We start from the raw sequence: 27346 nt of genomic DNA, 5'->3' as shown, positions 1-27346 counted from the left end.
GGAAAATTTTCAGCTTGGGGAATAGATGAAAGTTTGATGGTGCCAAATCAGGTGAATAATGTGGATGTGGCAACAATTCGTACCCCAGTTCATGAAATCTTGCCATGGCAATATCACTTGTATGCGGCGGAGCGTTGTCCTGATGAAAGACGACCTTTTTCCTTGCCAAACCAGGCCTTGTTTCTCGTATCTTTTTCTGTAGTTGGTCTAGGTTTGCGTAGTACCATATTGCCCCGTAATTGTTTGGCCATTAGGAATATAATCTATCAGCAGAATGTCTTTTGCATCCCAGAAAACTGAGGCCATGACCTTTCCGGCCGAATGCACTGCCTTTGCTTTCTTTGGTGGTGGTGAATCAGCATGTTTCCACTACTTTGACTGCTGTTTTGTCTCTGGGGTATAGTAGTGGACCCAAGTTTCATCTGTAGTCACAAACCAGCACAAAAAATCTTGTTGGTTGCACTGAAAACGGGCCAGACTTTGTTCAGACATCTCCAATCTGGTGCGTTTATTGTCCAATGTCAAGAGCCGCGGCACCCATCTTGTGGATAATTTTTTCATACCCAATTCTTTGGTTAAAATATAATATACCCGTTCAGAAGACATCCCTACAGCTTCAGCAATCTCCCGCACTTTCAGTCGACGATCCTCCATGACCATTTTATGCACTTTTGCGATAAATTCTGGGGTCGTAACACTTTTTGGCCTTCCACTATGCGGATCATCATCCAAGCTCTCCCGACCAAATTTAAACTCGCTGGTCCACTTGGCAACAGTTGAAAATGAAGGAGCAGAGTCCCCCAGTGTGTTCTGAAAGTCGACATGAATTTCCTTTGCTTTCATACCTTTCTTTACAAAGTATTTAATCACTGCTCGAATCTCAGTTTTTTCCATTGTCACAAATCACTACGCAGGAACAACAACAAAGAGTCGTAACTACCACACTCCTGCAGCTAGAGCACTGATGCGCCACGTGTTCACTCACAAAGGATGTGTGATTATTGTGCGGGAACCTCGTTGCTCTAGCACTGATATCTAGCGGTGATTCCGAGAACTTTTCAAACCGTCCTCGTACAGAGGTGTTCTTGCATAATTCAGAGCAGTGAATATACCATTTCGATGTGCACCCTTCTCCTTCTGAGAAGATATTTTCAGTTCTTTACCATACTGATTCATGAACATATCAATGAAAATCTTTCTTATAAATTTGTTACTTTCATAGACTTTTCTCAGTCTCATCCTTGTCTTTGACAATATGAAAGTGTCCGAGGGATGAGCGATGCTAGTAATACCATTCCTTAAGCAGCCAGTGCCTGTTATGAATGGTGTGAAAATATTGCTCATAAGGTCGGTTGGTACATGCATTTCAGTGGGCTTGGCAGACTGATATGTAGTAGCAAGTTCTGGCCTGGTGAAGAAAGCAACAGGAAACTGCCTCACTCCTCATTTCCCTAGTATGCCTCTTCAGTGACACCTAGGCTATCTATGACAGCTGTTGGCAGAGCTGTGGAGGATTAAACCAGCCTTCAGGCTGAATACCCAACATATTAGTTAAAATTATAACAATATTCTACTAATGCGTGAAAAATCTTGTTGCAGGAAGTTCCATCGATATCAGGATGGATGGCCCAGATGACCAGGATCGTGAGACAGGCGAACTCATCTTTGACCGTGAGACTGGCGAGGAAGTGTTAAGCTTACAGCCTGTTCCACCTCCCCAGGAGAGACCCAGAGATGCCGAGACAGGAGAGCCTCACATGGAGCAGTTGACTCTTAAGAAGAAGCCCTTCCAAATTCCAAGAAGTGCCTTGCAATTTCAGCCAAATACTCATCTTGCATTATACTCACCTTCCTACAACACATCATCACACACAAACTGCCTCGAGAGAAAAGTGGAATGTGTTTCACAAAATGTGAGCCCAATTGTGTTCCTGCTTCCAACGGTGTTCCTTTTCCCAGGATGGGCATCGTTGCTTCTCATCGTCTTCGAGTTGGTCAGTCACACCTGGGCTCACAAAAAGAACAAACTCCAAGGAGATTCTAGAATGCTGTACAGATCTCCGCTCCATCTCATAACATCAGAGTTCTGTGCTTACTGTCGGTCTGATAAGCTTATGGTTAAAATAGGCAAACTTCAAGATCAGAGGCTTTTACAAACACACAGAAGGAAAATAGCTTACTGTGCATATGTAGAAAAAATGAGTGTCATAACATAGCATGGAGGATAAATAAACGTGTAATATAAAAACTTCCCAGTCTGTCAAACACACAACAATTTCAATATAAACTATAACACTATAAACATACCTGTAAAAAAATACACACTATTATACAAATAATGACATGATTCATTCTACAAGAATATCCTCAGATTCTATTAAATCACTTAAAACATGCGTATGTAGGTAAAATATTGTTTACATTGCGTAAACTTGTCAATGATAGAGAGTTTTGCTCTCCGCGGTCAATGTGCTATGCCCAAAACTTTCCATTTGCCTCTCCATGGCCACAGTTCTGAAACAGTGTTTGACAACAGACTTAGCACTGGCAGTCTAGATAAGTACAGAAGCTTTTTCATTATATTAATACTTGTAAATTCATTATTTGTCAACATTTGTTCATATAAGCACTTAACTCTCTATCATTGACAAGTTTACGCAATGTAAACAATACTATACATATATACGCATGTTTTAAGTGATTTGATAGAATCTGAGGATGTTTTTTTCTAGAACAAAACATGCCATTCTTTGTAAAATAGTGTGTATTTTTTTACAGGTATGTTTATAGTGTTATAATTTATATTGAAATTGTTGTGTGTTTGACAGACGGGATAGTTTTTATGTTAAATTTTACTAAGTCGACACTGGAAAGTATGGCTTCATTCTTATCAAATGATATATAACGATTTATTTTCACCTGTAAGGTTGACAAGACTGCTGCCACTTTTCACTGGAACCCATTTTGAAAGAAGACAGTTTGTACCAGTGAGAAAGGCTCATTTAAAATTGAATATACTGAATGGTCTCTTCAAATGTAGTATTTACTACATTAGAAGATGAGGATCTGATATATATTCTGCAATGCATGCATGTAAATAAAATGTACACTTTCATAGTTATGGTTGAAGGGACCACTTTTAAACATCACTGTCTCTTGTTAAACTGCTCGTCAGGTGAGTTGAAGTTCTTAAGCTTTCATAAAAATTACTAGTAAATCTTGATTAAGAGGAGACCTTGTACCAGTATGTTTTAATGTCAGTTAAGTATAGATAGTAATGGATGATGGATTTTAAGTTCACCTTCAGCTTGAAATATTACTGACTAAAACCACTTGTAAATTAACAAGAGAAATAAAATTATATTTTTAAGGTACATATCAGTACTATGTTAAATATTGTTTAATCTTTATGAAAGCATAAAAAATTGGAAGTGCTTTGAATATTCTCTTCCAGAGGGAATGTATATACACTAGCAAAATGTTGCAAGGACTTCAGTAGTCTAAGCAGATGACTATATTTAGTTTATACATGATAATATGACTTTTGGGCTTGGCAGAGACTTTGCTTATGAACAAACAAGCTTTCCTTCTGAAGATGCAAAGCAAAGTCTCTGTGAAATGTAAAGAATTTCACCTTGTTTTCTTGATATGGCAAAAGCCCAAAAGGTAGGTGTCTAGTATTAAGGGCTGTGAAAGCATCAATCTAGATATATTTAGTTTGTTACTTTTTTAACACTGTTCTGCAATGCTCAGTAAATCTCCTCTATATCCATTAAACTTCATATCAATGACTCAGCAATGGGAGGTTACTTCTAAATAAACAGTGTACAGATTTTGATTATATCTTTATTTCTTTACTAACTATATCCTCTAAATTTATTACTTTCATTGTCCTGTCTCACTCTCCTCCTTGGCTTTGACAACAAGAAAGTCTGCGGTATGAGTAATGCTAGTAATGCCATTGCTTATGCAGCCTGTCTCTGTTACATGAATGTGATGTGAAAATGTTGCTCATAGGGTTGGTTGGTGCGGGGCTTGGCAGACTGAAATGTAATAGCAACTTCTGGTTCAGCGAGGAAAGCAGTGGGAAACTACCTCACTCGTCATTCTCTAGTACGCCTATTCGGTGATGCCTAGGCCACCTATGGCGGCTTGTAGTGGAGCTGTTGAGGTTCAGACCAGCCTCCGTCTGAACACTCAACATACATACGAAGGCCATCCGGAAAGTGGTACTCGTTTGCACAATAAAGACACAGGAGTAAATATTAACAAATATACACATTTTTAATGGAGAGAGCATACTTTACACTACTTCTCCACATAATCTCCAAGCAAATTTAGGCATTTGTCATAATGTGGGACGAGTTTTTGTATTCCAGCGACATAGTCCTCCGCCGCCAGCGTATTGAGATACGTAGTCATAGCGCGTGTAAGTTCTCCATGGCTGTCAAATCTTTTTCCCGCCAGAAAGTCTTTAAGCTTCGTAAAGAGATGAAAACCCGAAGGGGCCAAGCCGGGGCTATACGGGGGATGGTCGAAGGTTTCCCACTTGAATTGCTGCAAAAGTTGTTGTGTTATCGCAGCTGCATGAGGCCTGGCATTGTCATGAAGGAGAATGATGCCTGTAGACAATAGACCTCGCTGCCAATTTTGTATTGCCTGCCGTAATTTCTTTAATGTTTCACAATACGCATTAGCATTAATTGTGTCTCCACGGGCCATAAAATCAATGAGCAGTACACCTCGGCGATCAAAGAAAACGGTTGCCATGAGTTTCCTGGTGGACAGAACTGTCTTGAATTTTTTTGGTTTAGTTGGTGAATGAACATGATGCCACTCCATTGACTGTTGTTTACTCTCAGGTGATGCATAACAAACCCATGTTTCGTCCCCAGTAATGACGCAAGTCAGGAAAGAGCTTCCTTCATCGGAATAACGTCCAAGAAATGTCAGTGCTGCAGCCATATGCTTGGTTTTGTGCTCCTCTGTAAGCATGCGAGGGACCCACCTTGCACAGATTTTTGAATAATGCAGATGGTCTTTGACAATTTCACGAACAATTGTACAAAAGACATTAGGAAAATGTTCACCGAGTTCATCAAGTGTGACGCGCCGATCGTTCCTCATGCATTCGTCTACTGCGCTCAGCAGTTGGTCTCTAATGACAGATGGTCTCCCTGAACGCTCCTCGTCGTGTGTATTTCCCCTTCTCCAGGTTGAAGTTGCGACACCAACGCCGAACAGATGACTCATCCATCACATTGTCTCCATACACCTCCATTAATTGACAATGAATATCACAAGGTCGAACGTTTCGTGCATTAAGAAATTTAATCACAGCCGTCACTTCACAACTGGTGGGGTTCTCAATTTGTTTAAACATTTTAAACGATCACAGACACAACACAGGCAATGCTAGTGTCACGCAAACTCGCACAGAGCAGGCAGACAAGCCACTGACGCGGTCTGACCTTGCCCAGCGGCTACCCGAGTCGTCAGCACTTCATGCGGCGCTAACGGGTACTACTTTCCGGATGGCCCTCATACAAACTCATTAAGAAAATGTTAGATTGGGTACCATCAGAAAGATGAATAAGAGGAAGGCTTAAAAGAATTCGGGAAGATTATATTAAAGAACATAAATATAGACACAAGGTGTCAAATGGGAAGAGTTTTCGTCTCGAGAGGCTCTTCAGAATTATCCAACTGAGTGGCTGCTATGTTGTCACATTATCCACCCACACATTGTGTTGTGCTCTGTGGAAAATTTTACTCCGTTAAATATCACTTGCACCAGGCTAAAATATTCTTACTTCCTAAAAATGGACACAACAGAAACAGCTTATTGTTTGATTTTTTTTTTTTTTACAATTCTCTTTATGTCGCACCGACAGATAGGTCTTAGGTCGATGATGGGATAGGAAAGGCCTAGGAGTGGGAAGAAGCGGCCGTGTCCGTCCGTCCGTCCGTCCGTCCGTCCGTCCGTCCATCTGCCTTAGGTCTTTTTCCAGATACTTCTCTTCAAAAATAGGCTATGGATGTTTGGGTTGATGCCATCCTCATCAGGTGACCAAACCATTTCACTTTGGCTCCTCCAGGTTCTTAAGTACACTTCACTGCAGCCCTAGGTGGAGGTGGACTGATTCCACCAAAAAGGTGGTGGAAATCATGAGAGTCTTTGGGATCAGCACTGATAAACTTGTGGACTGGGGTTAAAAGCTCTCAGGGGTCTCCCCCCATTTTGAGACATCTATACTCATCAGATTAAGATCAACTGGCTACAAGTCCAAATTCATATTTATACTTTAAATTCTGTAGCTATTAATTTCTCAAGATGTTCTTATAACTTTTTGTAGGTTTAAATTTCACTACACTAAATGTTTTACAGAATTCTTTAAAGTTTTAGATCTAATTTAAAAAATCATTAATCATTTTGAGTTTTTATTTCTCTTTTAATCAATATACACTGTGGTTTTTTTGGCTAGTGGTTTAATGTCGCACTAATACATCAAAGGTTTTTGGTGATGCAACGATGTAAAGGGGCTAGGATTGTGAAGGTAGCGTCCATGGCAACTGACGGTGGAATTCAAACTCATTATCTCCCGAATGGATGCTCACAGCTATGCGACCCTAACTGCACAGCCAACTCGCTCGGAAATATTGAATGTATTGTGTATTCTTCGTCTTCGGGCAGCCTCTAGATGGAGGAAGAATTTAGAACAAAAAACTAAAATACCGAGCAAGTGGCTGTGTGGTTTTGGTAATGTAGCTATCAGCTTGCATTTGGAAGATAGTGGGTTTGAAAACCAGTTGGCAGCCCTGAAGATGGTTTTCCGTGGCTTCCCATTTTCACACCAGAGCAATGCTAGGGTTGTACCTTAATTAAGGCCATAGTCTCTTCCTTCCTACTCCCAGCCCTTTGCTATTTCATTGTCACCATAAGACCTTTCTGTGTCGGTGCAACGTAAAGCAAATTGTAAAAAAATAATAATAAAAAGTGGCCTGAGAAACATCATCTCTGTTGCTTGTATATGACTTACTCCTAGTCAGGGGTAGCAGCTTTTACTCCATAGGTTAAGATGACAAGCAGGTAGATTTATACAATGCTCTCACTTTACAAGGAAACTTTACATCATTCTGCTGCTGACCAACTTCTGACTTCCTCAACTGCAGCATGGGAAGCCAGGTGACTGGTGACAAAACATCCCAGCAGTAAGTTGCTTCTGAGGATTGTACTGGAACGAATGAGCAATTGTCGCTTGGTATTGGTGTGTACTGTATATTGCTTGTACATTAAGTAATCGATTGAAAATTGAAGTATTCATTTGAATAGAAAATTCATGTGACGGAATGTTAACTCAAGTAAAAAAAAAAAAAGGAAGATAAGTATGAAAGATACATTCCATCTAATTATCATGACTTCAGCATTCCGACAAAATCTTGAGTTTTGAAGTTGATGAAAAAGTGGCATACTGCAGGTTCAGTGGATGATGTACAAAGGACATACATTATTAGGTCCTTTACAAATTTGAATATACCCTAAAACCCTATGCTCCAATAGAGTAACACACAAATAATCAACATGACAACGCCTAACATTCTTATCAATACTTCTACTATCAGTACTATCTGTAATACTCTTACATTTAAAAAATCTAAATCCAATGTACTTCTCTGCCAAAGTAGTATTAATATTTATCATCTTAAAAGAATTATTTGAGATATTTGGTCCTTTCGTACTGTTGTAAAACATCCTGCAGGCATAAAGATACAAACCGACCTGGCTTATGCCAATAAGATAGAGTTTGAGGGATGTTCCACAATTCAACACATTGTAAAATATATTAAATTATAAGAAGACCGGTTTCGACTCCCTTGGAGTCATCATCAGTTCCTGTTGAAAATTAAATCGAGGAGAATCTGATAACAATCATCATAACAAAAAGAAGACCGGTTTCGACTCCCTTGGAGTCATCAGTTACTGTTGAAAATTACATCGAGGGGAATCTGATATCAATCATCATAATAAAAAAATTAAAGGTGATTGCCTGGAAAATCATCAATGGGTTGCAAGACATTACTTTGAAATGCAACGCATACATGGCAAGCAGCACTTGGAACTTAAAAAGTTCCTAGTTCTGGCCTAAACTGTCCTGTGTTCATGGAACAAGTACCTAACACTCGAAACACATGCACTGTTGAACACTTGACATGGACACTTATAGTGAGTAGATGGAAAGATAACCGAGGAAATTGGGAAAAGAATGCAACAAGCAAACAGCTTCTACGAGAGTGTAAGGGGTATTTTGTGGAACCAAGATGTCCTGAAGAAATGTAAGAAAGTATTATATTCAAGCTATTATGAACCCATACTAACCTATGCAGCTGGAGCACGGACTACAACAAAACGAGAGAAGCGTAAAATACAGGCAGCAGAGATGAAATTCCTAAGAGGTATCGAGGGCATGACCAGAAAGGATAGAATTAGAAATGAAGAAATAAGGAAAAGGACAGGAATTTTGAACTTCAAGACAGGATAGAAACAACAAAGCTAAAGTGGTATGGGCATATGATGAGAATGGGAGAAGAGAGAGTACCAAAAAAAAGCTTTTTCAGAGAAGTTAACAGGAAAGAGATCACGAGGAAGACCCTGAAAGAGGTGGACAGATTCAGTGTGGGAGTGCATAGAGAAGAGGGGAGGAAAACCATCAAGGAGAAGAGTGGTCGAGAGACAGGCAACGATGGAGGTCCTTGATTCACAACCCAACCCGGGAAGCTGGAAATGAAATGTGGGAGTACAGACGGATGCTTCGCATTTCGTGGACAGACAGAATCCGGAATTCTGAGGTGTCGGATCAACTTGGAAAGAAGACTGAAGACATGCTGACCATTAAAAGGCGGAAGCTGGAATACTTCGGCCACATAATGCAGAATGATGAGTACAGAATCCTGCAGCTTGTTATACAAGGAAGAATAGAAGGACGTAGGAGTTCTGATAGACGATGAACCTCGTAGACTTGTATGGGTTGAACACGATGTCTTTGTTCCGTGTCGCTGCATCCAAATTCAAGATCGCCATGTTGACCGCCAACCGTCGCTAGAAGATGGCACATTAAGAAGAAGAAGATGATAGTATTAATATGTCTTTACCAAGTGTACTCATCCAAAATGAGTTGTTGTGATCTTTATGATGTCTCCATACACTACTGAAGTTTCACTCCCGATGAGAGATAAACAGTCATGATGGAAAATGAAATGCAGAAAAACATATTACAAAAACTCAGAATTTAATTTGTAAAGTTACACTAACACTTCGTATAAACACTACGGACTATCATAACTCTGCAGAATTCAAAAATTAAAAGAAATCAGTTATCTTTATCTGTTTTTTTGTATCATTTGTTTTTTTAGAAGCAAAATCATGCCATTTCTTTATAAACATTACATCGACTGCTGTTGCTTTTGTCTGCTGCTCGATATAAGTCACTGCCGATTGTGAAACTACATTTTCCTCAGCGTGACTAATTTTCCCCTCTTCATTCAAGGACAGGTGCCGGCTGGACTTTTTGGTGGCCATACTAACCGAAGCCGAGCTAGAGGGAGTCTACTGTCGTAAAAACCATGTTAGGGGAGGCTGCTGAGAGGAAGATATCACACGTATCTTTGTCAAATGATACTAATACTGTCTGCATAGGTGATATTCAAAAACAAGTGGCAGAAAAATTAAATTATAGTACAAATTTGCATTTCAGCTTGACAAATTAACAGACATAAGTAAAAATTGCCAAGTAATGAGCGATGTAATGGCAAATCGCTTGTTGAAAAGTTCCTAGCCTTTGATGATAACAGGATCACACATGTATAACTGTTTGATGTCTACATTGCAAGAAAATGGATTGTGTTAGAAAAATTGTATTTCATTGTGCACTGACAGTGCCCCAGCATTAACTGCTTGAATGAAAGACTTTACTTCAAGATTACAGGAAAATTTTCCTCACATCATATCCACACATCACTTTCTCCATAGGAAAGTTTTCATGGTAAAAGCTATTCCTGCAGGCCTAAGGAACATAATGAACTCAGTTGCTGAAATGGTTAATTACATTAAAAGTAGAACTGTAAAAACCAGAATTCTCTTAAAGTCATGTGCCAGGAAGCAGGAGCTGATCATGACATTCTGGTCCTTTACACTGAAATTTGCTGGCTATAAGAGGAAAGGTACTCTCCAGATTTTATGCACTTCAAAATGAATTGTTACAAAGGTTTGCTGCAGAAAATCCTGAGTTTGCTGCCCTCATTAGTGATGAAATAGGGTGTTCCAAAGTTGCTTACTTAGCTCATATTCTTGGACATTTGAATAATCTTAATGCTGGTATGCAGGGAAAGGAAGAGAATATTTTTACATCAAGTGACAAGCTGGATGGGTTCTTAAGAAAAATAGAACTGTATAAGTCAAAAGATGAAAAGGGTGAAATTGAGATGTTAGAAAACAGATGATTCTGACATTTGTTCCAGTCTGATTTTACATCATCTTTCTGTGCTGCAGGTTAAAATGAAACAATATTTTCCTTTCCCTCAACGTGAACGAATGCGACTGGGTTCGCAATTCGTTTGCCGTTACTACTGAGGATTGAAAACACATACCATTACAAGGGGCAGAAAAGTTGACTGAACTTCAGGCTGATTAAACTTTGAAGGTCAAATTTAGGAAAGAAATGCTACTTCAATTCTAGATTTTAGTGAAAAGAGAGTTCCCAGTGTTTTCAGAACATGCCATATCTGTACTACTTCCATTTTCAACAACATATCTGTGATTTTTGGCACTGACCCAAAAAAAAAAAAAACCCACATGTGCGACTTTGTACAAACAAATTGTCAGTACTTTCCAACCCCAACTTTAGCTGAATCTTCAGAGATACTGATCAGTTAATACTGTGCACTTACCAATATGACAACTGAAATGCAACTTAGATACAACTATAAAATAAAAGACAACAATAAATTGTCCATTAGGTGTTCATTAATTTTTTAAATTGCATTTATGGTATATCACAGTACAATACACTTTACTATATATTCTTCACAATTTTCTACATATTTTCTATTATTTTATATACTGTACATAAATAAAAAATACATTCCAACTGTGATGACCCAACTCCACTTTCGTCACTAATTCCCACGTTTCTCTCATGATTTGTGTACACTATAAAATATTGTAGTTCTAAACAATGCATTTGTATTTAAATCAAAACAAATTCTGGAAGACTGATATATAAGGCATGTCAAGAAAGTTAGTCCCAAAAGTGCTAATGGTCGATGTGTAACATGCATGTGCAAGAGTGGAGGAAGAGTATGTGGCCATAATCTGGTGCGTTCACTGAGCCTTGCAGGCAGCTGCTACATTGTAGAGCACAGGGAAAGATGCAGCTCTTTTAGTCTCCCATCAACTGTGAGGTTTGTGTCATAATCAGATATTTGGTTGTGTGATGTGCAGAGGTCTGCGCAGGAAATCAGGTCCCATACTCTGCCCACTCCTACTGTAAGATGGAACGGGCTGAGAGTGTATAAAATGGGTTGGGATGGATCAGACTGACTTGTGTGAGCGTGAATACAAGACACGATGGAATATATGAGTAGCAAAGATACTAAGTCATGTGTTTAGGAAAATTGTACAATGGGTTTGACAGTGCAGGGGATACTCATGACCACTGTGAAAGGATTCACTTCTTAACAACCTTCAATAGAAACAATAAACATTATAAAGGAATGGGTATGATGTAGTATGTGGTTGACCTCTAAACCAATAAATACTTCAAACATTATACAACCAAGTGACTTGTATAAGACGAGTCCTTACCCTTGGTAACAGCTTCATATCTGCGAGTACTGTTGCCGAGATCTCTTCTTGCCTCAAAACTGTACCTGCCTTTCCACAATCATGTTTGTCCCATCATCACAAGAATATGGAGAATGCCCGGAATTGGGATGCAGGATGTGTAGTGTAGCATTGAGTAGGATGGGAAGAACAGCCAGGGTGGGACAGGAAAATGGGATGGATTTGCAGCGCTCTAGTGATATGTAAGGACGGGACAGGGTGATGACAGTATGGCCAGATATGGAGCAGACAATTCACAGAAGGCCAGTCCAATTTGATACTATAATACAGATAGGATACTAGGAAGGAAGACTGGAACATACACTAGAGATGAACACAACAAACTGTTCTCCCCTTTTCAAAGAACAGAGGGAGGACAAATACTTAAAACAAAGTCTTGCTAATTTGATCACAATTTTTATTCCAAAAGCATGAATGGCAGTAAAAATATGAATAACTTTGTATCAAAATATCATCAATCTTAATACTTTCTGTTATAAAAAGTTATTTAAGTTCTCATGATGATACCCAGTAGTCTCAAGGAAAGAACAGACTTCTGACATTGTGAGGGTAGTATAGTGTACATGTAGTCAAACTGTCGTATTACAACTAAAAGCCTTTAACCACAAATATTTTGGTCATACCAGATAAAAGATGAAGACTATACACACACAAGCTGTCAAAAAAAAAAAAAAAAAAAAAAAAACTGTAATAGTAAAATTAACTATTGGTATGGGGGTGGAAAAGCAAGTGACAAATCCAGCTTCTGATGATTCATATGAGGAGGAAGAAAGTTTAGAGGGAGACAATAAAAAAATGTCAGAAGTGGATTCTTCCTATGAGGTTCCTGTAAAATACATCTGGAAAAACAATATTCTTCTTTTATCAAAATATAATTTACCAATTAAAAACACACCACTATCTGTTTTAAAATTTATACAATAATATAATTTACTTTTGATAAAGATTTCACAAACAGAACTCCAAATAGTATTATCAGCACCTCCACTGCCCTTACAGTATTGAGACATGTAGAATAATTCTCCCTTCAGTTCAAGTTCATTCTACCAATTAATCAACACAAAGGTGATTTTGTAATCTACACATAAAAATATCTCAAAATGTATGGCTAGGAACAGTACCTGAGCAACGTATTAACAACTTCTAAAAATATTTTTACAGAACAGACATGAAACACTTTACTAATGAGGAGATGATACCACCTTTTCTCGATACTTAAGAGTAAAAATTTAAAACTTAGGTTCTTCAGTCTGTTGAAACTAATTTATGAATAAATACATTTAAAAATAGAATGACATGTTTTGTTTCTTGAAAGATCATCATCAGATTCTATCAAATCACACTAAAAAATATTCAGAAATGTATATTTATGTTCAAATCCCTAAAACCTAGAAATTTGATAATGAAGTCAAGCAATGTGCTTCCTCACTCCTTACTAGTCCAGCACAGAATGCAAGGTGGTGTAATACTCTGTCGTTGGCGAGTCGAGTTGGCTAGTTTGTCAGTAAACTTTCCGTTAAGTTTTATAATAATAATAATAATAATGTTATTGGCTTTACATCACACTAACTACTTTTACAGTTTTTGGAGATGACAAAAGAACTCCTGCGGGACTAAATTCCAGCACCTTATGTGCCAGTAAATCTACCAACACGAGGCTGACGTATTTGAGCACCTTCAAATACCACCGGACTGAGCCAGGATCGAACCTGCCAAGTTGGAGTCAGAAGGCCAGCGCCTCAACCGCCTGAGCCACTCAGCCCAGTGTTAGGTTTTATTATTATTACTGCTCCCACTACTATTGTTGTTATTTTTGTATTTTGGTTTGTAACTTATGTATGGGTTCTTTAATGAGCATTTAATTGCCTGGCTAGTTCACCGGTAATTTTCCATTATGTCATTTTCCATTGTCGTCAACGCCTTTCCAGGAACTATACTTGTATCATCATCATCATAAATGTGGGTTTTTTCCCGATGTAAATGATGGTATCTTCTTAATGCATTTATTTTAGATGTGCAAAATTTTTCGATCTGTGGTCATGTCTTTTAACTTGTGCGATGTATCATATACGTGCTTTCTGAAGGCTGAATGTCGATTGTATCTGATCGCCTTATTTTGTTCTTTGCACCTGGTGTGGAAATGTTTGCCATTTGAGTTCATTCAAATTACTCTATCATTACTATTATTATTAACTCCTCTTCCTGGTATAATCCATTATCATACGTTTCCTTTTTCCAGGTAGTTTCTAAATTTATTTATTCATAAATTAGATTCGATAGACTGAAGAAACTAACAGCTAAAAATTGACTGAATCGAAACTGAAAAGAAATGGCTTCATATATTAAAAAGCAATTAAAAACAGTGTAAAAAGTAATCATGATACTCGATAGTATGAAACATCTAGGAATTTCAAAAGTCACATATCAACAAATTGAACATTAGCCTCACGAGCCATGCAAGAGGAGCATAGACATTTAATATAATTGAAAGCTGTAATGTGGGTTTAAGTCTAGACTGCAAATTAGACTTAACGTACAATAAATATCTCTCTCTCCCTGTTATCTTGGAAGGGCAAGGCCCTAATGGCCCATTGCACAATGGGTTTGTTCTTCGTAGGTAAGGTTAGTAGTTGAAATTATTACTCTTAAGTGAATAGAACACACCAATACTGATATAATACTATAGAACTAATGAAGACTTTTGGTGCACTAAAAGTTATAAATAATGTTATAGGCTTAACGTCCTACTAACTACTTTTATGGTTTTTGAAGACACCAAGGTGCCGGAATTTAGTCCCGCACAAGTTATTTTATGTGCCACTAAATCCACTAACACGAGGCTGACGCATCTGAGCACCTTCAATACCACCGGACTGAGCCAGGGTCGAACCTGCCAAGTTGGCATCAGAAGGCCAGTACCTCAACCATCTGAGCCACTCAGCCAGGCCAGTAAAAGTTAAATTCCTAGAAATTGTGCATGATCAGGAGTGAGGAAGAGAGAAAATGAGAACTGAAGTCCAACTGTTATAATTTTGGAAGTGCAAATACAGCTTCTGTTGTGTATTTCAATTAGAAAATTGAACAGAACTTTCATGCAAATGAGGCTTGGCTGTGCTGCTCAACTACCATTTGTAAGACTCAAATATACCGTAATTCTATCTACAAAGCTAGTCTGATAAGTTTCCAAATCACCTTGACTGTCTGAATATTCCTACAAGACTGACCAGGCTTTTTGTTCAAATAAGGTCCATGCAGTGAGAAATGTTTTTGGAGACATCAAGGTGCCGGAATTTAGTCCCGCACAAGTTCTTTTATGTGCCACTGAATCTACTGACACGAGGCTGACATATTCGAGCACCTTAATTTTAAATTGGAGAGATATTGTTAACTGGGGGAATTTTCGACAAGGCACATCTTGTTGTTGTAACTTTGTAAGTAGGCAAGTCAGAATTTCCAAACTTCATTGCTCTGGAATAAAAGTATGCAGCTAATAGTTTCACTGTCCGGTGCATTCACCTACAATGGCCAGTTTTAAGAGAACCGAACTGTAGCGATAGCAGGAAGTAGGCAAAAGTATGAAATAAGTAGTCATTAAATTACTGTATAGTGAGCAGTGGTTCAGGGTAAGTCTAATCTCTCACATGATTTCTCCAATAGCGGTGGAAATACAGCTGGTACAGCTGCACGTTATCCTTCAAAACACTGTACAATACTGTATAAATGTGCAGCATAATTTTCAGACTTCTTGGAGGATATCACATCTACTATATATATAGACACAATCCGTCAGTGGCTGTCTACAAACTTCATGATCTCTGCCAGCAAAAATTGAATGGTTATGTGCATATCCTCCCTTGACTATACTTTCAGTACTTGTGTGAATTTATATTAGAACAAAGTACATACTTTCCAACTAGTCTAGTGCATACATCATTATTTATTGGAACTAGTCATTTCCGTTTCTGAAATAAAATCACCCATATTTCAGTGTAAGTTCTTCTGAAATGGTTCATTCTTTAACAACATACCATTCAGTAAATGTGGTGACCTAGACATTGTGTTCAGTTTGTTGATTAATACATAATATGCAGAGCATTACTGCTGAAAAAGAAACCCATACCAACACATTCATTTTCAATGCAGTCCATTACATAATATATATCTTCATAACCTACTAGCCTACTTTATCTTACAACCAGTATTTTTAAATATCAACATACAGCCATCATTCTAGGGCAACATCTACTATCTCCTTTAGTCTCAATGACAACCTCTAACAACACTTTAAGGTTCCGTACTGTGTGCTTGCATTTGGGAGAGAGTCAGTTTGAATCCCACTGTTGGCAGCCCTGAAGATGGTTTTCTGCGGTTTCCGCATTTTCAGACCAAGCTGTATCTTAATTAAGGCCACAGCTGCTACCTTCCCAATCCTATCAGTTTCCCATCCTTGCATCACCAAAAACCTTCTGTGTGTCAGTGAGACATTAAAAGACTAGGGAAAAAAGAGAGAGAGAGAAAAAAAGAAGAATACTTTTATACCATGCTCTTCTATCAGCTAGGTAGATTCATGCTAAGTTTCAGGGATTATTTGTTATCCTAAGGTTTTATATTTCCTAAATTATCAGTACCCCCTGCCATTGTCCTCACCAATTAATATTAGTGATCATCCTCGCCACTTCATCTTTGTTACCTCTGGTTTGCGAATCAGATAACCATGATCCATGTCTCAACCTAAGATCACATCCACTGGGAATCAAATATGTAGAAGTATCTTTTACCAGTTCAGTGACTGGAATTTCACAATGGTCAATACATTTCGTTCTACACATGTAGTTGTGACGAGAAGCAGCCATGGTGAACAATGAAAGTGACAAACATACAAATGTTAAGTCCTTATGGATGAGTAGCACAACCATATCCTTGTTTCTTCAGCAGAAATCAAGGCTATTATTAGTAATGTGCTAGTGTAATAGTTTTAGTCACAAATTATGTCCTTTTGTACCTTACCAAGAAAGTGAAAACATTAGATATCAATATCATTTAATGTGGGGTTCCTCAATATTTATCACCTATTAATGAGATTATCCAGCCATCAGCTTTAGTTATATACAGATTTCACAGTTTTGTATGTATACATATTTCTGATGGGTAAAAATGGTTTTATAATAGCTTTCATTTTCAACAACCCAGTAAGGAGTAGAGGAGCTTAATCAGAATTTAAGTAGCTGCACTGTATTTGGAAATTAGAAAAAGTTTAACTGTGAAATGACTGACACCATTGTGAATCCCCATCATTTGAACTCGGTAACAGAACATTTACTGTAAGTGAACTCCCAAGTTAAAACACAAGTAATGACTGTTCGAGCTAAAATACAACAGTTATAGTTTGTTACAAGTTTTTTAGCCATTATGAAATAATTTACAGTGGCCAGTGCAATCGGCACAAGTTACTAAATCACTGCGCTAAAACCTAAGAAGTACGTATAACTGTACTTATTCATCATTTCCTTGAACTGTACGTCACAGAGCAATAAATAACTTATAAGATAAATACATTTTTGGGACCTGTAGGTGAACAGAATATAAGCATATCTTAACGAAGTTGTAATATTTCTCTTGAAGCTATTTTACTGAGCAACTTGAAGTCCTCGCTGAGGTGGGAACGCCATAACCGACAACGACTCCATACCAGGGCTGGGAAACAAGGGCTTGCTATTCCATGGAAAATTCTTGCAACTGCCCTTCCAGTAAATGTATGATCACGGTAGCTACATACTAGTTGACGTACATCTGCAATCACCTGTTCTTCACTCTCCAAGGGCTGAAAAATAATTTAATTATACATAAAGGCCAGTTTTAAAGACAATACTAACATAAAACATAAGAAAAAGACTTATCTTCATCTTAAATATCTTAGGCCCATGTTACTCTATCGTAATCACAAAGACGCACACACAAGATGCAGTTAATTGTGTACACTGGTTTATTTACAAATTATATTCACATTATACACACATTAATGAACCACCATCTTGATGGAAGAAGAAGAAGAAGAAGAAGAAGAATACGACGACGACTGCCACTTTAGTATATCAATCAACTATCAACACAAATGAGTTCACACACTCGACTAAAGACTTTCACTAACAACTCAACTCAACTCAACTCAACTCAAGACTGCCTCTTTATATACGAGGGTGAGTCAATAAATAAGTCGCAAAACTCAATTGAGGCAAAAATAATCAAAGTAACTTTCTGACATTTATTTCACTTTTCCACATATTCACGCTGTACATTCAGGCACTTATCCCATCTCTTTACAAGTCCTTGAAAGTCAGCAGCAAAGAAGTCCTTTGGTTGCTGTCACAGCCAACTTGTAACCTCATAGATTACGGCATCATCTGTATCAAAATGACGGCCACCCAAATGATTTCACTGGGGGCTAAGTCAGGACTGTACAGTGGATGTTCCAAGCGTTCTCCGCAGAACGACCAGGACGCTCTCCATCTCTGATGCTTTTCCTTCCATGGTTAAACTTCTGGATCCAATTGAACACAGCTTTCTGTGAGAAACAGTTTTCACTATAGACGGGATGCATTTCGCGATACACTTCTTCTGTGGACAGTCGTTTGGCCCACAAAAAACCCACAACTGCATGCTGTTTTTCTCGTGTACAGTCATGCAACACATGTGCCATCGTGCACTAACAGTCTCTGATTGACTGAGTGCCTGCGACATGTCATACGACAAGCATACATATGCTGCCATCTGCTGGCAAAACTTGCGCGTGTAATTTCAAATGGTATAAGGCACACACATGTTTGCGACTTATTTATTGACTCACCCTCGTACCTTGTCTGGCCAAGCTTCTAGAAAAGTACTACACAACATGCTTTCTCATATCTTCTCAAGTCTCCAAAAACCTATGTACAAATGAATAGAACATTCTGTACAACTCTAGTGAAAAGAGGTGCATTGTTCCAGAACAACAGTATATTGGATATATACATCATATTTACAGGTAATAATAAATTATATACTATTAATTGTGTGTTCATACATTAAATAAAATTGTATTAATAAACATATAGCCAAAGTAACGTGACATAACCTCCCATGTTCTGTTAACAAGACAGATCAAACAACACACAAATAATAAATGATAAATCGGAGGAGAGAGAACAGGCTGGTTTGAGCAAAAAAGGTGGATTAAAACAAGGAAGTGCTCTGTCACATTTGCTCTTCGTAGTAACAAAGGACGAAATAATGACAAAAGTGGCAAGGAAAACTGGAGAAGGAAAAATGAAAGTGATGATGTTTGCAGATGACCTGTTAGTCTGGGGAGAAAAGGAAGAGGATATCCAGGAACAGTTAGATGCTTGGGTGGATGAGGTGGAACAATATAGAATGAAATTTAATGCCCAAAAGAGCGAGATAGTGATCACAGAAAGAGAGACCTACGAGAGGGACAATTCTTGGAGGGGAACAGCTTAGGAAGGTAGAGAGTTTCAAGTACTTAGGAAGTATCATAGAGGAAAGTGGAAGAAATGATAAGGATATAAAGGAGCGAGGAAGACAAGCAGGAGCATTCCTGAAAAGTGTCAGAAGCCTGGTTTGGAGCAAGGATATCCCTCAGAGAAGCAAAAGAGTGATATATAGGATGTATTATATACCTATTCTGATGTATGCAGCTGAGACTTGGGTAATGAGGCAGAGCCGTGAATAAAATACAGGCAAGTGAAATGAAATTTCTGAGAAGCAGGATAGGAGTGACAAGATGGGATAAGATGAGAAATGAGAAGGTTTGAGATATAGTAAAAGAAGAACCACTACAGAATAGGATAGAGGCATCTAGACTTAGATGGTATGGACACATGAAGAGAAGAACAGAGGAAAAGATACCGAGGAGGATGCACGAAATGGAGATAACAGGTAAACGGCCAAGAGGAACACCAAGAGACAGCTGGATAAAAGGAGTGGAAAAGTGTGTACAGAGAAGAGGAGAGGACTGGGCAAAAGTGACTAGGGAGAAGTGGTGGGAAGCCATGAGGAGATGGAGAGGCTTACGTTCGAAGCAGACCCGCCCAACAGCTGGAAACTGCAGACGATGATGATGACAACCATGATTTATATCAAATACAGTTTGTACTGACAACCTGTTGTACATAACTACGTAGATAATAATAATAATAATAATAATAATAATAATAATAATAATAATAATAATAATAATAGACAAACAACTTCATAGCCACACCTCACCAGTAATAGTAATAACAATAACAACAACACCTACTAATCAAGCTTGACATTTCATTATTTATCTATGGGTTTAGAGAATTGATTCTAAGTTATACTAGTCTATTACACTTGCATCAACTCAATAATTAATCTAATTTTCAATGTACATCATCACCAATACTACCAATTAAATTTTCTGTATTAGATGTCTTGAAATAAATACATTCCATGATTAAATGTTCCATAAATTTCATGATATCTTAATATATGTGCATCCTATCAAAATTACAAAAAGACTATCGCAACAAGGTAGATAGACATGCAAAGCAGGCCAAAGCAGTCAACTTCATAAAGTGATATAAAACAGGAGAAAATAGTGAATTTGCAATGCAAAGAAATATTAGGAATTTCAGAGTATATAAAATAAAAGTGAATCAAGGTTACGTAGGATTCGAATCCAAGTTTATGATATTTTTTACATTCTATGTGATACATATAATTTAATACATCACTATATGACATATGCTAAGCGAGGCTAATGTTTCTTACAGACCATTTCTAGGACCTTTTTAAACAACAAAAACAACAACAACAACAACAACAACAACAACAACAAACCCCTATTAGGTGAGAACAATTCACCATTGAGATGTGAAAATTCAAGGGGGGAAAAGACCCGGAGAACATGTCCTGCATGAACTTCTACTTAAATAATTAATTCTTTATGCAAGAAACAACTAAAATATTCCTGATCAAAGCAAGATCTCAGCAAGTGGATAATGCAAGATAGTTTCTAGATTTAAGGCAATATTTTTTAATATGATCTCACCTCAAAGAACACAGGGTCTTTTAATCCATCCTGCTCTGATTGACCGATATTGTGCAGCCTCTGGAGAGGCCTGATGCAGGTCTTTTTTCTTAGATACCTATGGACAACCTCCATGCCTGGGTGTGAGACAAAGCTGATAATGAGGTATGTGGAGGGTGAACCCCAGTGTCAGCATATAGCCTACTGCTATTGAATTTTTAATTTACGATTTGATTTACGTCGCTCCGACACAGACAGGTCTTATGGCGACGAGGGGATTGGAAAGGCCTAGGGATGGGAAGGAAGCAGCCATGGACTTAATTAAGGTATAGCCCCAGCATTTGCCTGGTGTGAAAATGGGAAACCACGGAATACCATCTTCAGGGCTGCTGACAGCAGGGCTCAAACCCACTATCTCCCGGATGCAAGCTCACAGCTGCGCGTCCATAACCGCACGATCAACTTGCCCGGTTACTTCTGTTGAATAACAGGCTGGCTTATTAACATCTCCATCTGATGGACAAATTACTACGAACAGCGTCATAGGCCCTCACTCCATACGAATACTGCAAAGAGGTTTGGAATTGAACGCCACCTTTTGGCATGCAATCTAGCGATTAGAAATTGTATCTATCCTGCTAACCAACCACTTAAAACAGTAACCTCTTTCACATACCTTGACGTGACCCCTCAAACAACTGTGAAATACAATCCATGTTAAAAACAGAGCACCTGCAGCCACAAAAGCAATCTCTCACATCTGCCCAGACCTTTTCTAAACACGGTGATGCATCTCTTCGATACAAAAATAATTCTTATACTAACTTATGGTGCACAGGAAATGCAATGGAGGCCATGATAAACAGATCATAGTTTGGTACAAATCAAAACCTATGACACTTCGTGAATTCACCAGCCGTACATGGATACCACGACAAACTGCAAGTCAGAATGTTATCAGTGTTATCACAAATAGAAGAAAGTAGTCATATTTTACAATTCCTACATAATACAGAGCTAAAAAAATTTCCTTATTCTGGTTTAGTGCACTTTTCATTTTGCCACATGTATGAACACTATACAGGATGGTTGGAAACAACGTGAACAGGGTATATCTGTATTAGAGGATTGATCGTGCTGATAAATAATTTTATATCTTGCACCGTTGTCATTTTATCAGCTACTGAAGTTAGCCAATCAGCTCGCTTCGTGGGCGAAATGAAGTGGGCTCTCCGAGGCTAAATGTGTTGCTAAATGTGCACATGGGTTAAGATTTCCTTGAGAATACCAATCGAAGAAAAAATTTTGCCCGGGGAGGTATCTCAACATGGACCTCCGAGCTGATAGACTGCTTCATAACAAGTATGCTACGGTACTTCGTTTGTGTTTGATGCTGATTTCTTGAGATGGCTCCCAAGCCGGCCTTCAGCCACGTACAGATTTAGCAACACTGTCTCGCTAAGCCCATTTGAATTCGCCCACGAAGCAATCTGATTGGCTAACTTCTGCAGCTCATAAAATGACAATGGCACGAGATATCAAATTAATTTTTTCAAATTACAGTAGAACCTCGATACATTGTTCCCAGAACTATTGTTTTCCCATGTTCATCGTTCAATTTATTTGGTCCCAAAACGTTCCACATAAACCAATGTTGAAAATTCCCGTATGTATCATTCCTTGAACTATAGTTTTATCGCATCGATCGTCAAAAAAATATTTGTCCTTGGCCATATTTTTTTTCCACATGGATCGATCGTATGCAAGAAAAAAATACGCAAACATTTTAATAATTTAAAGAGACAGCTTCAATACTCCAGCATAAACAGTGGCAACCTGTTACGCATGAATGTATGAGCAATTCAGAGTTGCTAGTCTTGAGCAAGGATCTTGTAGGCTGGAGTGCTGTGCGCAAGTTATTCACGCGCAACCTCATTATGAGCCTCCTGATGTCAACGCTTCTCCTTGATCCACTAACCGACCCCTAGAAGTACTTTTATTTACAAGAATTAAAACGGAGGCACTGTAAAACTCAAATTTGCCACCATTTTCTGTGTTGCTATTGGCTGGCTAGGGCTGCCACCTTTGTTGAAAATGAGAAAATCACGCAGTTTACAATAGTCGTGGCATGCGGCGGGTATGTTTTAATTAGTCACAAGGTTATTAATTGCATCGTACCTTGTGGAGTGTGTGGGATGCTAAAGGCTTGTTGACCACTTTGTTGTCCCCTGCCCAATTGTCTTTGTACAAGCCAAACCCAACCAAGCCAGACCAATAATGTTTTCATTAGCCTGGTATTGAAACTAAGCTGGCAGCCTCGCATAGCCCGCTGTGACATCGTCCGAGATGCACCATGTTGAATTTCTAACCTCTGTGACATCGCCCGAGGCATGCTGTGTTGGATCTCTAACCTATCGTTCGTGAAGGGTCTACGGAATCTTACCAAATTACAGGTTATCGTTATAATATCCATGTACATCATTAATTTGCAATAAGAGAACTGACGTTAAAGGTTTTCAGTTAATACGAGATGTAAAGGAAAGTGCAATGAAATGGCGTAAAAATCACGCTTTTTATTTACATTATATATATCATGGCTGCATGGTTAGTGCATGTTGGCCTTTGGTTCAAAGGGTCTAGATCGGGTCGGGGATTTTAACTTTCTTTGGTTAAGTCCGATGGTTCGGGGGCTGTGTGTGCACGCCCACTTACGCATTATGATTCCTCTTAGGTAGGGCCGCATTTTCATAAGCGCGTAGATCGCCTATCATGCGACAACTCGAAACACCTGCACTCGGCTTCGGAGGTCACGCCATTATTATTGTTATATTATAATAATAATAATTACATGACGAAAAATGCCAAAATACAGTACCTGTATTTCATTATTTTGCTTTCCCCTACTTTTAATGTCACCCACATTTATCGCTTGCCCGTAACCACCATCATTTTGCCTCTCCGCCATGAAAAATGAAGCATCAAGGTTTTACTGTATTTATCAGTACGACCAATACTCTTAAGGTTCATATACCCGGTTCACATTGTTTCTGACCCCCCTCATCATCATCATCATCGATTTTCCGTTCCAGCAAGCCGGAAGCGGGTGTTTATGAACCTCTTCCAGTTCATCCTGTCCATCCACAGCTGATGTTCTATCTTTTCCTGCCAATTTACATAACGTTTGGCAAAGTCTTCGAAAATTTGCTTTTCCCAAATGTCACGAGGCCTCTTGCCAACAACATTCCTTTCATAGTATTACTCTTGGGGTCCTAATTGGATCCATCCTTCTCATATGTTCATACCATTGTCATCTGCTTAATTCTACGGTTTCCAGCAGGCTCCTGTCCAATCCAAGTTGTTGCCGAATACTTTCTTTCCTTATTTCCTCTCTCCTTGTCTTTTGGAGACACGACCGAAGGAACTTCATTTCAGTGGCCTGTAGACGACTGTGCAGATCTAGTCAATGTTGCTGCTTCCAGTCCCTATGTGAGAATTGGAACAAGATATGTTTTGAACAGCATGAGCTTGCAAGCTTGGGGAAATGAGTCACCCCAAAGTAATCGACGAACGGAGTGGTAGAATTTTGACGCAGCTTGTATTCTATTGCCTATTTCTTGGTTTATGGTACTGTCAGAAGAAACGAAACTCCCTACGAATTTAAAGTTATCGATAATGTCTACCTCTTCATTTTGCACTCGCCGGTGGACTGCTTCAGGATTTCGACTCATAACGAAATCGATGGTTTTAGTTTGGCTGGAACTTCTGCTTCTGTCTCACCCCATAGCATAACATCATCAACAAGTAGAAGTGCATTTGTTGTCTGATCCTTCATTTTCACTGCTTTTACAACCTCATCCATTATAGTAATGAAGAGAAGTGGTGATAGACAACTTCCTTGTTGGACTCCGCTCTTGGTTTCAAAACAGTTTGACCTGCCTCCTTGAATTTGCACATAGCTCTTTGTTTCTCGATATAGTTGTTTTACATTCAATTTACAAAGTATAGATTTATTATTCACCTATTCAATACCTACAGTACCACATTTTGTGGTTACATAATCATAAAAGATTGAAAAGTTGTGGACATGTTTCGCCCTTCTTATTGGGCATCATCAGCACATTAGCTAATCTTAAAACAAACAATTTTATTAAGAATGATTAAACTATTGTTTATGAAAAATTGAGATGAGGTATGTGTGGTATTAAACATTTTTTCTTTGAAACAGTACTTAAGAAATTTGACATGGGAAGTATAAGCACATGTTAAAATTATTGTAGTATATTTTACAATATTGTCTAAAAAAATTATTTGTAATGATAAGAAGTTTTTAAAATCGGCATGTATCTGGAACTGAAATGGATTCTCTTCTTAGTGAAAGTCAGTAATATTTGCCACAATCGCTGCTAAGTAGATCAGAGGATGAATTTTGTTTTAAATTATGCGTTCCAACTGTTAAAATTAGGTTAAGAAGAAGCAAATGGTGTATCTTCGTTGAGTTGAATTGATATAAAGTACACTCTGGTGTAATAGTTGAAATGGAGTATAAGTTGGAAATCTATCTGTGTTTGAAAGTTATGTTGATTTTTCCATATAATTGTGGTCTTCCAGATGTTGTAGGAATCTCGACGGATAGAGGTTGTTAAATCAAATGCCGTGTGAGTCTATCTTGTTTTGTTAGCAGCGTTGGTGTGACTGGAGTTCCATCTTCGCGTGGTGTATGAGTGTGACGGAGGGAGGGGGGCGAGTTGAGGGAGGGTAGAACGGGGCGGAGTATTACGTGTCGGTGTCGGTGTGGGAGGGGGACTATTTGGAGGGGCAACTGTAAGCTTAGTAGTCAGGGGGATAAGTGGGGTTGTTGAATTGACAATTTTAAGTGTTCGTGGGATTTTATTTTGCTTTAGAATGACTGTTTCTAATAACTTAGGTGTTAATGTATATAAGGAACTCTTAACCTCCGTGTCATCTTTAAGGTTGTGATCTTTATTAAATGTTTTGTCTAGAAAAATATAAATATTCTCTAATTCATTTAGCAGTTTACCCTTATTAGTAATCCTGATTATTGTAAGATCCTTTTCTATTGAAGTAAAATGGTGATCTGTTTCCTTCATATGCGTACTCATAGCGGAATATTTGTTGTGTTTATCAGCATTGAAGTGTTCCATGTATCTTATAAAGAAACTTTGTCCAATCTGACCAACGTATGAAAATCCACACTGTGAACATGTTAACCTATACACTCATGAGCCTGAATATTTACTGTTTTATATATATATATATAATTATAATTCGCTGAGGCCATCAAGGACCACGTTAAGTCTTCTTGCATTTGACACTGAACTTGGCCTTCTTTAGAGCCCAAATTTCCCTCATTCTTTGTGAGTGGGCCTGCTTACGCTCCTCTGTCCAAGGGGCACCGTGTCTTCTCTTCGGTTGCTCGTCTCGGTTTAGCCCGTTCGTCAATATTTTCTTGCGGAAGAGATCTCTGTTAAGGGCGTCCTCAGCTGAGATATGTAGCATTTGCAGGTCTTCTTTGGTATTTCTAAACCAGGGAATTGTGGTTTTGGGGTTTGAATCAAAAAAGTGAAATATTTCTTTAGTTAACTTTCTTTCGTCCATTCTTTTCAGATGACCGTAAAATCGTGCCCGTCTTTTTCTGATTGTGTCGGTAATTTTCTCTATTTTGCTGTAGACTTCCTTGTTGGATCTCTTTTGATGGATTCCATTTCTGTACTTTGATCCCAAGATTCCTCTCACAATTTTGCGTTCTCTTTTCTCCAGTTCTTCAAGGAGTCCTTTGTTGGCATTTAGAGACAGGCTGCATATAGAACTACTGGCTTCAGAACTGTTTCATAGTGACGTATCTTGGTGTTTTGGGAAAGGCATTTTTTGTTGTAGATTGTGCGGGATGTTTGGTAGGCTATTTCCAGTTTGCGTACTCGCTCCTGAAGTGCTTCTTTGTCCAGTCCATTTTTCATGATGATCTCACCCAGGTATTTGAATTTGTCTACTCGGGTGATGTCCCCGTATTTTGTATGGAGTTTTGGTGGAGCCTCTTTGATGTTAGTCATTACTTCTGTTTTCTCAAACGATATCTGCAAACCAGTTTGTTCGGCAATTTCCTTTAAAATTTCAACTTGAGCTCTAGCGGTTTCTATGTCGTTTGAGAGAACAGCAATCGGCAAATGCTAAGCAGTCTGTTACGATCCCCTTGGATTTCGTTCCTATTCTCAATGGACTGTAGTTGGTTTCCTGTAATCTCACCCGCCAGGTTCTGATGATCTTTTCAAGAACACAGCTGAAGAGTATCGGGGATAGCCCATCACCTTGTGGGACTCCTGTTTTGATGTCAAAGGAATGCGAGAGACATCCGTGGAATTTCACCTTGGATTTTGTATCGG

General features: G+C 38.5%; 2 protein-coding genes across 2 annotated transcripts in view; one reads left to right on the top strand and one right to left on the bottom strand.

Moving 5' to 3' along the window:
- LOC136884088 (uncharacterized) overlaps positions 1-3838 on the top strand; it is an 85460-nt gene extending 81622 nt beyond the window's left edge. The window contains exon 3 of the mRNA XM_067156118.2: positions 1600-3838. Coding sequence (XP_067012219.1) covers positions 1620-2216 — 597 coding nt within the window. The 5' untranslated portion in view covers positions 1600-1619 and the 3' untranslated portion in view covers positions 2217-3838. The remainder of the gene's footprint in view (positions 1-1599) is intronic.
- Positions 3839-12279: 8441 nt separating this feature from the next.
- RecQ4 (RecQ4 helicase) overlaps positions 12280-27346 on the bottom strand; it is a 136881-nt gene continuing 121814 nt past the window's right edge. The window contains exon 14 of the mRNA XM_067153624.2: positions 12280-17720. Coding sequence (XP_067009725.2) covers positions 17493-17720 — 228 coding nt within the window. The 3' untranslated portion in view covers positions 12280-17492. The remainder of the gene's footprint in view (positions 17721-27346) is intronic.

Source organism: Anabrus simplex, chromosome 1 (assembly GCF_040414725.1).
Source record: "Anabrus simplex isolate iqAnaSimp1 chromosome 1, ASM4041472v1, whole genome shotgun sequence".
Taxonomy (NCBI): Eukaryota; Metazoa; Arthropoda; class Insecta; order Orthoptera; family Tettigoniidae; genus Anabrus; species Anabrus simplex.
The sequence above is the reverse complement of the archived record's forward strand: the minus strand, read 5'-3'. Positions and strand labels throughout refer to the sequence as shown.